Genomic DNA, 11,497 nt, shown 5'->3' with positions numbered 1-11,497 from the left:
CACCAACACATGGTGACCTCTTAGGTCTGGGAGAAAGTGTTTCAGAACTCGAAACATGGCCAGCATCTCCAGGCAGTTGATGTGCCATGTGAGATGGCAACCATTCCACAGACCGCGGGCCGAGCGGCCATTCATGACCGCTCCCCAACCAGTGAGGGACGCAACAAGGAGCTCCCAGCACCGGGCCCTGAGACAAGAACCAAGGTTTCCTCCACATGTCTAAGGCACGTAGGCATAGCCGCGTGACCTTGAGAATGCTGAGCAGGTTTCCCCTCGGGGAGAACTCCTTGGTCTTGAGCCACCACTGTAGGGGTCTCGTGTACAACAGGCCAAGAGATATCACGTTGGACACAGCTGCCATCACACCCAGCAGTTTTTGAAACTGCTTGACAGTGAGTGACAGGTCTTCTCTCACTCTCGCGACTGCAGTGAGGATCGACTCAATCCGAGCAGGAGACAGACGTGCCTGCATCGTGGTCAAATCCCACACCACGCCCAGATAAGGGGTTCTTGGCGTTTAGTCTTAACCCCAGCTCTTCAAGTGGGCGAGAACGACACCTCGATGCCGAACCGCCCCCTGCTCTGATTGAGCTAATATTAACCAATCGTCGATGTGGTTGAGTATGCGGATGCCCTGGTATCGCAGAGGAGCCAGAGCAGCATCCACACACTTTGTGAAAGTGCGGGGTGAGAGTGCAAGGTCGAACGGAAGAACCCGGTAAGCTTTTGCCCCTAAAAGCAAACCTTAGGAACTTCCATCCTTCTTCGGAACGATGAAGTACCAGCTGTAGAACCCGGACTCACTGCCAAGAGGAGGGACCACTCCTTCCTCAAGAGAGTGTCTACTTCTTGTTCCATTACCAGAGCCTGCTCGGGGCCCACCAGAGTGGAAATGACCCCGTTGAAATGAGGCAGAGGAGAGCCGAACTGAATTTGGTAGCCTCTCTCTACAGTGTGCAGGACCCACTGAGACACATTTGGCAGTAGTTTCCACGGTGGCAAATAGTCTACTAGGGGAATCAGTCTCTCGAGACTGACCTCTGGTATAATCAGAGCGGCTAGGTCGGTGCCCTGAAGTGGCGAACCGGCAGGAGACGGACGAACTAGCTGCTCTAGAGACCTCCGAAGAGGTAGCGAGCCTCTTAGTACCGCTACGTTTCCGGTGACTGAGAGAAGCGCTTGCCGGAGACCGCTGTGCCCTGATGCACCGTGAGTGGCAGGGTTGGCAGACCGATCTCCTGAGGGCACTGAGGAGAGACGGGCACCGTGTAATGCGCTGTACACCGCTCTTTAGGCGTCAGGACGTTTTAGCTGAAGACTATCCAGTGGGAATGACGGTCCGCAGATCCGCCTTCCGCTAGAAGCCTTCGGCCTGGGAGCACCACTCTGACTCTATATTCTGGGGAGTACGAGAAGTGACGCTCACAGAATGAGGAGCTGGAACACGGTAGGTTGGGACTGCTCCCGCCCAGCAGCCCCTACTGACCACCTCAACCTCCTCGGAGGAAGAGAGGTAAACACGTGCTGTTACTCGAGAAATTTTTATCCCAAGAGCTCCTGTATATCTAACTTCTTATAGTCAGATAAAATACTTCATTTAATTCCTCAAAATCAAATGCAGCCAAACAACCAGACGAGTAAACACAGTCTGATGTGATAAGATTTATATAAAAAAATGAAAATTATGTAATGCACGCGTTGATCTCAATTGCCACCGTGCCTGAGCAGCAACGGGACCGTAACCGCAAGATCACAGGCACGGACACACTCCTCGGAGTGTGCCCGGCGAGAGCGGAGCATTTTGCAGCGGGAAAAGCACAATCAGCCCCCTCGAGAGCTGAGGCATTAAATAAGACTCACAACAAATAGCGACTGACACACAGAGTGCATGCTGAATGATAGAAAGCTGCCGCCGGTTCCACCGCACGTGCTTTTAAGCTTCCTGGGTGCTACATCACCCCGTCCGTGACGTCTCGCCCATCCATTGGACTGATTACACACATGATTCAGAGCGTGGTCACGCTGAAGGCGTTCCCTTTGCATTTTGACACACCTTGAGTTCCTGAAGGGGAACCAGTATTTTCCCCATCAACATCTTTATACTTCTCTTCTTTATGTCAATAGCTTTTATCTTTTATATAAATATATATTTTATATTACACCCACACTATTGTTCAACCTCTTAGGGTCTCTGCTGATCAAGGTTGATAGAAATAGAAATCTTTTGAAAAATTATGTCTTAACTGTCACTTTTGATCAATTTAATGCAATAAAATAAACTGAATTATAACTGAATAAAAGTATTCATTTATTTCAACTAAAATCTTACTCACCCCAAACATTTAAACAGTAGTCTACACATATTTATATATTTCTTTGTATTACAAAACTTAAAGTCTCTGTCAAGATCTACGTTTTGGACTTGACAAATTTAACATCTTGAAGATGTACCACAGATTGTGTGGTGCAGGAAACAGACTCACCCGAAGCCAGCTATCATGCGACAGAGCAGGAAGAAGCCATAGCCCTGCACAAAAGAAGACAGGAAGGCGAAGAAGCCATTCATGGACATGCACATCAGCAGACACTGCCGTCTGCCCACCTTGTCAGCCATGCCGCCCCAGAAGAAGGCCCCTACCATCATCCCCAAATACACAATGCTGCCTGTAGTAAATAAGAGGAGAGGGGGAAAAAAACAAAGTGAAACAGTGTGAACACACACCTCAGGCGGAGAAACACACAGACTGATGCAGTCATATTCAGGAGAGTTTGTTTTTGTCTTCATTCTTGTTTGGCGGCTGATTTATATATACTGGTTTATATGGCGGCTGCTTCTCAGAACAAGAATACCATTAAACTTTCAGTTGACGGATGTTTTCACCTGAGGACTTTCTTTGTTGTTTTCTGGGTGAAATGAAGGAGATTTTCCGTGATAATGCTATAAGCAAGGGAGTTTGCGTGCGGTAAAAATGTTGATTACATAAGTAGCCCAAAGGAAAAACAAATAACCATTAAAAATGTATCAGATTTTAGTGATCTCAGAATTCTATATAGAAGACCTCATCACAGGATTTAACTGGAAAAGAACTTCAGCTATTGTGTATTGTACTAAGATGCCTTACATATCTAGTAGAATTAGATGGTACACAGATAAAAAGAAAAACCACCCTGAATGTCTGTTAAATATACACAAAATCTGAGTCAAATTTTTCCTAAATGATTACTTTGATGAAAAATGGGTGAATTTACAGGTAAAATAAAATAAAATATAATATAATAAAATAATGATATTCTTCTGTAGCAGACTGATTTATCTGCAAATAATCATCTACTTAAAGGGGTGGTTCGCTGTTTTTTTTCTAGGCTTGATTGTGTTTATGGGGTGTAGTCTAACATGTGTTAATGCTTAGTTTAAAAAAAAAACACATTTTCCACATAATTTACCTTTATTCCACACCACTCTGTCCCTTCTCTGAGAAACGCGCTGATCATTTCCTGCTTTTATGAAGCCCTGCCCTCAGAAATAGGCGATGGACTCTGATTGGTTAGCTAGCCCAGTGTGTCGTGATTGGCTAAACTGCCGCTAGTGCGCGTCTAAACGTCCCGCCCCTCACCTCAGCGGCATGTGCTCCGGTTGTATTGTAAACAACGGCGTCGTTAATATTGCTTATCAGTTTGAGCCCGATTGAGAAGCAGATGATATAATTGAAGAGGATCGAGCAGAACCTGTGCAAGCACGGCTTTTAATGGTAGGCCTATGTTTTTTGTTTGTTGTTGTCTCATACTTTTAGATATGCTGTTATTTGTAAATGTTACTGCTTATGTTAGCTTTTAATATACTGTTTTATCCTGATTAAAGCTTTAATACAACAAGGTAACAACACAGCATTAAGAATCATACTTTTGAACAGGGTCATTTTTATAAATTCAACTATTATTTTCTCTTGTGGACTATATGTAAACATCTTTTATGTGAAATATCTTATTCAGGTCAGTACTAATTAACAATAACATGCATTTTGTATGTTCCCTCTTATTTTGGTAAAATAATTAACATTTTGCAGACTATATATACACTCAACTATATATACTCAACTATATATTTATTTATTTACTTCTAATGAACCAATGATATATATATATATATATATATATATATATAATGTGTGTAAATATTGTAGAAAAAAAATAGTAAATAAAATAATTACATTTACAATACATAAGTCATGGAAAGAGGGAAGAGCTAAAATATTACATAAGACTGAATTTTAGCTGTTTTGTCAGATATAGAGAGCATAATAGAGAGAGATGGGGAGAAATTGGTGGATTGATAGTTGTATTTAAAAGAAATGCAGTGACACTGTTTACACAGAGCATGTGTTGCAATGCACAAAACCTTTTGGAGATTTGCTGATTTCTCAAAGTGTAAATTCTCAACTGATACAGCAGCTTTCTTTGTGACCAAGCACTTACAATTTTGCTGCTGTAGAACCAGCACAGCAATTAATAGTGAGCAGTAAACTTCTTTGCTAGTACAGTAACAAGCCTGCTAAATAGATTCACTTTGGAGGTGAACTACTTTAAGACTTGTGATTATACAATTGCGTTTATTTAATGAAGCAAAACGTGCGTATGATAAATGCATGTCTCACTTTCTAATAATACCGCAGACTCATAGAGGCATAAAAGACACATTTGTCTCCAGATGTCCATTACTTGTAATGAAGACTCCTGAAATTGGTGGATTGATAGTTGTATTTAAAAGAAATGCAGTGACACTGTTTACACAGAGCATGTGTTGCAATGCACAAAACCTTTTGGAGATTTGCTGATTTCTCAAAGTGTAAATTCTCAACTGATACAGCAGCTTTCTTTGTGACCAAGCACTTACAATTTTGCTGCTGTAGAACCAGCACAGCAATTAATAGTGAGCAGTAAACTTCTTTGCTAGTACAGTAACAAGCCTGCTAAATAGATTCACTTTGGAGGTGAACTACTACTTCAAATACTTCACCTCATTTATTTAATGAAGCAAAACGTGCGTATGATAAATGCATGTCTCACTTTCTAATAATACCGCAGACTCATAGAGGCATAAAAGACACATTTGTCTCCAGATGTCCATTACTTGTAATGAAGACTCCTGAGATCATGTCAGGCATTTCACTTTTCAGCAAGCTGCTCAGTTATAAAGGTCATACCTAAACATTACTTTATATTTTTCCATTTTTAACATTAGTTTAAAAAAAAAAGCGCCAAAAACTATTATTATTTAGTTACTTAAAAGCTCCCATCCCAATCCACTGTAACTGGAAAAGAGCCACCAGTATTACTATTGTGATTACCATTTTAATGTTGTTTTTAAACATCTCAGATTTATTAACTAATTATTTAAATATTTTTAGGTTTGCATTATTATAGCACTGATGGAGTAGCAAGCATAGCTTTTTTGTACTGGATAATGACAATAAAGATTGTCTATGTCTCTCACATACATTATTCAAAATGTTATACAAAAAAAGAAAGTCATACAGTTTTGGAACAACATGAGAGTGAGTAAATGATTTTTGGGTGAACTATCCATTTAAGCATGTGCAGTGAAATCAGCAACAAGTAATAGTAAAATTCTGCATTTAACCAGCTATCAAAGCTGTTTGTCTGTTTTGGCTTAGTGAAGCTGTAGTGCGGTTAGACACTGGTGATAGAGAGTGAGTCTGCTGGTTAGTGGAGCTGTATGAAAGCAGTTTAGTGATGACTGGGGCTGTTGACACAGCAGGGAGTGTAGGGGCCTGTAGGGGACTTAAGTGCTTATGGCTGATTATGTTTTCTCAGCAGGGTTCAGTGGGGTTGATTGTCAACTCAACAAAGCTGAGAATCATACACAGCTACTTCTACGCCAAAAAAGACGACTGTTGCAGAGAAACGCAATGCACAATAACAAAGAGATTATTCTGTTGCCTTGCACACCTAAAAACATACAATATGCATGATTTTTACAGTTATTATTATATAAGAAACATCACAAAGCAAGAGTGCTGTTGTGATTACCTTTGACGGTGGTCCGATTGCAACATCGCTTTTATAGCTACAGTAGTTCACTATTGAGTAACTTACTTTTTAGAAACAATATTTCAAATGATTTCCAAACGGAGCCAAAGTTGAAACATAACAGTCACACGTAATTGGCATGTCATGTGGTAGCTGGGGAGTCTCAGAACAAACACTTGAGTTGTTTCGTTCCTGTTTTGAACGAATCGGTTGAATGAATGATTCAATGAGTCATAAAGATATTGTCGCCACCTACTGGCGTAACAAAGAAACCTACACTGTCAAATTCCTTCCACTAATGCACAGTCTGTATGGAAACTGAAGCACATTGATACAAAAACAATGAATACATCACTTAAAATACCATTTAGTTGTCCAGTTATTGTTACCTCTCTAAAGTCACACTGTAAAAAATTATTATATGATCAATAAGTTATGGTAACATGTTTTTATATTACTTTAATTCATCAAAATATTTTAACCAACTTCAACATCATTTTTTAGGTTTTATGAGATTCAACTTATTTTTTTAAGTCAGTTTAATATAATTTAAATTGAAATTACTTGTAAACCCAAATTAAATACATTTAAACATTTAAGGCAGCAACTGAACTTAGGTTTTTAAGTTGAAATAGGCCGAATGTTTTACAGCGCATAAACTATTAATACAGGATTTGTTTAAAACAGTGTAAAAAGTCTTTATTTTCATTCCTTTGTAATGGCAGTGATGGAGCCAAAAGCAAAATGTATACATTCCCCTGAGAAACTTTGCGTTCGCTCACAAAACTGGTGATGGAAATAATATGAGGAAGGAAAAATTTTATTTCAATGCTTCTGCAAGCAAACGCAAAGTTATCATAAGAATGCAAGGCACTTTGCAAGAGAACCCAAAAATATTTACATTTTTCCTCCAATTTCATATCTTTCAAACACCATGTCCATAGGTTACAATAACTATAGTATCATATCATATATCATATCATGGCATTTTGTCAGAAGCTGGTGATTACCATGATACATTTTCATTAATAAATAATTCTAACTATTAAGAGTTATTAATAATGTTAGACCAATAAACTATATCGTAACGTGAAAACAGTGATAACCAGTCACCAGCAGAATTTTAATTCTTATGGAAAGTAGACCCAGAGGAAAGCACAAGTGCTCATTTATTCAGGGCTTTTAAAAATGAATCACCCCCATAAGACGAATAACTCACAAATGAAACAATAAACTATCTTTTTACTACCTGGACTGATGTTATTTTTCCATTGTCGGCTTGTCTTTAGGATCTGTGCATTAAAAACCATCTGGGTGTATGGAGCGACAAAGCTGAAATGATTATAGCAGCATGATTTATATTCTGTTGCTGAATATCTGGGCCATAGAATTTAAAAGAGAGCATTAAACAGAGAAATGAAAGAGAATAAAAGGTTTGGGAAAATAGAGTCAGAAAGGCAGTATTATTTTAAGCAAATGTTCTCTGTAAAATCAAGTGTGTGTGTGTGTGTGTGTGTGTGTATATATATATATATATATATCCCTTTTTCTCTCTCGCACACACTGAGAGGCTGTGCAGGTCTTGTAATCTCTGCAGTGGGTGATTTCACTGCAGTTTAGCCAAGCTCAGCGTCTCCTAGACTCAACAATGCACAAAAAGAGACAGATAAAGAGAATAATGAGAGAGGGTGGACAGAGAAAGAGAGCGAGAAAAGGGGTTATGATAAGATGTAGTAGATAAATCAGCCACAGATTAATAGACAAAGATGGGCTCCTGGATCTAAGCCAAAAGTAATGGAAGATACATCACACAACGTGTTCACAACACCATCCATTACTGTAATTGTGTGATGCAGCAATTTTCCATTGCCTTCTTTCTATCGAATACTAAATGCCCCTTGGGTATAATTCATAGATTTTAATCAGGATGAATTAATATTGGTAATAAAGCCAATAGACTGTGAAACTACATTGAACTAAATTGTCCTGTACAGGCAGAAACGGATCAAATAATGTCTGCATGCATGAACATAACAAAAGTCAATTTCCTTCTCTAACTCATGATAGCCTTGAATAATGCCTGGGAGAAGGATAGTTAATATCAAAGTACACGTATGTCAGTAACGTGTTCAGTCCACTGCGGTTCTGTTCGTACAGAACATATCATACAAACTCTCAAAATGTTGTTTCTTAAAAATGTACTACAGCAAAATAATTTGGTCTCAGTAAAAAGCTCAAATATAAAAGGCCCATTATATTTAGCATCTGTTTAAACATTTATAAAACCACAACTGAACAGTTTGAACAAATTTGTCAATTACAGTTGTCTCAATATTCTTTCAAACTCGTAGCATAGTGTATGGATTTCTGATGGCGACTTTTTTCTCTTTAGCTTGAAAGTATCAATCACTGTATACTGTTTATTGCATGGAAAAGAGAAGCCTGGACATTCTGCTAAACTTCTTACTATTAGATTTCATGAAAGAAAAGCATAAAGTACAGTATATGGGTTTTGAATGACTTGAGGATGAGTAAATGACTACAGAAAATGAATGTGTGAATTGTGATCAGGTTTAAACATCAGATGTGGAATGTGGCACTGTGCCATTTCACTAGTTACACTATGACAGCAAACAGAAAAAGAGACAACACTTGAATGCTAACTAGGACCTGCAGAAAGTTCATATTCTGCAGCATCTCTGCACTAAATCACCACTGCACCACTGTGTCTGCTGGAGAGCAGCCATTACCTTACTCACTGAGAGATATTCACTGTTTAACACAACTGAATTAGACTGTTGTTAGTCAGCGGGCTCTAAATTGCTGCCTGAATATCTGCTTGAAACAATGCATTGTTCTCTGAAAGAAGTTTGGAGTTAGTAGTTTTTTAAAAGCAAGGATTAAAGTGATTAAAATGACAGTAAAGACTTTTATACTGTTACAAAAAAAAATCCATTAAAAAATAAATCCTTTCAAACTTTCTATTCATCAAATAATTCTGAAAAAATGATCATTGTATCAAGTAAAAATCATTTGTAAAATATATTTAAACAGTTATTTAAAATATATAGTATATATATATATATATATATAAATCACAATATTTCAGTTTTTACTGTATTTTGTATTAAATAAATGCAGCCGTTGTGAGTTTAAAAAGATTAAAAAGACATAAAAGCATTTCAAAGCTATTTCTTTTGATCCCTATACAGTGTTTCAATCTTTCTGGCTGAGGAGCAGCAAATTCTTCTGCTGATGACCGTATCTGATCTCAAAAGCCAGTAGCTGTACCGGCAGTCACAGCCGGCCACGTGCGATTATGTCTTAAAAGCCATTGACAGAGTAAGGACAAAGAGAGAGAGGGAGCATGAAAGAGAGGGAAGCAGAGCATGCCACACAATGCCCTCAGGGCTCTCCAGATGAGTGCATAAGTGAAGAAAAAGCAGGATAAAAAAAGAAGGATAGAGAGAAAGAGAGATACTCAGACTTGATTAAACTTATAAAACACATAAGAATGTCAATTTATATGAATATCAATGACCCTAAACCAGGTCAATGAGAACTTGTAGACTGTTTAAAGAAGTATCACACACTTTCTCTTGATGATCAAATAATATAAAAATATTTTGATATTGTTGCTTCCTTTTTGTCCAGTATAGTAAACTGTCTGGCCACACTAAATAATAATCTACTACTGAATACAACAGCCAATAATAATAATAAATAAAAATAATAGGTCATATATTTCAAAAGAAAAAGATACTACCGTGTTTGGTTAATGTTTTTGGAAAATATTACTCTTTTGCTCAACTTGACCATTTCATTCAAAAGTAAAACAATGATTTTGTGAAATAATATTACAATTTAAAATTGCTGTTTTCTTTTTAAATATAAATATTTTTAATGTAATTTATTTCTGTGATGGCAAAGCAAAATTTTCAGCAGTCATTACTCCAGACTTTAATGTCACATAATCCTTCAGAAATCATTCTAATATATTAATTTGCTGCTTTTCGTTCATCGTTCAAGACCTTCGTTCATCTTCGGAACACAAATTAAGATATTTTTGATGAAATCCGAAAGCAAGGGTACTACCATGGTCAAGGCACAGAAACGTAGTAAGGACATTGTTAAAATAGTCCATGTGACATCAGTGGTTCAACTGTAATTTTATGAAGCTACGAGAATACTTTTTGTGCACAAAGAAAATTCAATTAACGACTTTATTCAACAATTCTTCTCCTCCGCGTCACCCTTGGGCACCATTTTGGAGAGTATCACGACACATGCACGTGCTCTCCTCTGAATGTAAACGAGGCACAGCGCATGTGTGTTCTACATCAACAGCACCACATGCATGCTTTGTTTATGTGCTGGAAAAGCACGCGTACTGCATGCATCGTGATACTCTCCAAAATGGAAAATGGTATCACAAAATGGTTACGGGTTTGGAATGACATGAGGGTGAGTACTTAATGATATAATTTTCCTTTTTGGGTGAACTAAGCCTGGCACTAGCAACACCAAGCTCATGGATTGAATTCCCAGGGAATGCATGACTGTTAAAATGCAAACTTTGCATACAATGTGCTATATGCATAAATATATAGTGTTTATGTACAATAGTTACATTCCTGTTATTCTTACCTAGCCATCCAGAGCTCGAGTCAGGCACACACATATCCGTCTCTGCACTAGGGAGAACAAAGCCCACCACGAAGACCTCCACACCATCAGACATGAGCGCCAAGCCCAGAGTGAAGAACAGCTGCCACTGAAACCTGCCATGTCCACACTCCTGAATGATGAGCTCGTACTGCTGCGCCAGCTCCTCCTCGTCTGCCTGCCTCTCGTTCTCCAGCTCTCTCCGGTCCTTCAGGCCATCCGCCAGCGGCTGTCCCAGAGCCACCTGTCCATCTCTGGCCTTTGCATCCGAGGGGATCCCCTGGTACTCCCCTTCATATATCTCATCCTCGTCATCGTGACCCTCAGTGGCGTCACTGGATCCCTCTTCATCATTGGCGTGGTCTCCTGTGTAGTTCCCATCCGGCTGGCTGTAGTAGTCATCGTCTTCATCCTGGAAGCGCTGGTAGGTGCGACTATGGGAGTACTCGTCTGAGGCACGGTCCACAACTTTGTTGACCTTCTTAACAGCTTGTCGTTTGGCCTCCTTAGCAATGACTCTGGCCCCCTTCATGAGGGAAGACGTGTCTTGTGGAGCTATATCATCCATGATTAGATGGTGGAGGGGAAGAGGTCTGCAGTCACCACAGAAGAAGTGCTTTTGCCTTTATGGCTCTCATGAGTCTGGGAGAAACACAGGTTTAAAGTTATTTTGTGAGGGCTAAAGCTTTGGGCTATATAGTTCATAAACTATGCACTTAGTCATACTGCCCAAAATCTATCTATATCTATAAAAATATTATATATATATATATATATATATATA

General features: G+C 38.9%; 1 protein-coding gene across 2 annotated transcripts in view; it reads right to left on the bottom strand.

Moving 5' to 3' along the window:
* The window catches only part of LOC107755746 (synaptic vesicle glycoprotein 2C-like), a 41,002-nt gene that overhangs the window by 14,498 nt on the left and 15,007 nt on the right, over positions 1-11,497 (bottom strand). Inside the window, exons 2-3 of one of the 2 annotated variants that reach the window (XM_016572639.1) lie at positions 10,696-11,355; positions 2,484-2,664 (exon numbers count right to left, since the gene is read on the bottom strand). In XM_016572639.1, coding sequence (XP_016428125.1) covers positions 2,484-2,664; positions 10,696-11,281 — 767 coding nt within the window. In that variant the 5' untranslated portion in view covers positions 11,282-11,355. The remainder of the gene's footprint in view (positions 1-2,483; positions 2,665-10,695; positions 11,356-11,497) is intronic. The other variant, XM_016572640.1, reaches the window with a different exon arrangement.

The sequence above is a fragment of the Sinocyclocheilus rhinocerous genome, unplaced genomic scaffold (genome assembly GCF_001515625.1).
Source record: "Sinocyclocheilus rhinocerous isolate Xijiao unplaced genomic scaffold, SAMN03320098_v1.1 scaffold171, whole genome shotgun sequence".
Lineage (NCBI taxonomy): Eukaryota > Metazoa > Chordata > Actinopteri > Cypriniformes > Cyprinidae > Sinocyclocheilus > Sinocyclocheilus rhinocerous.
This window is presented reverse-complemented; position numbering and strand designations above follow the sequence as displayed.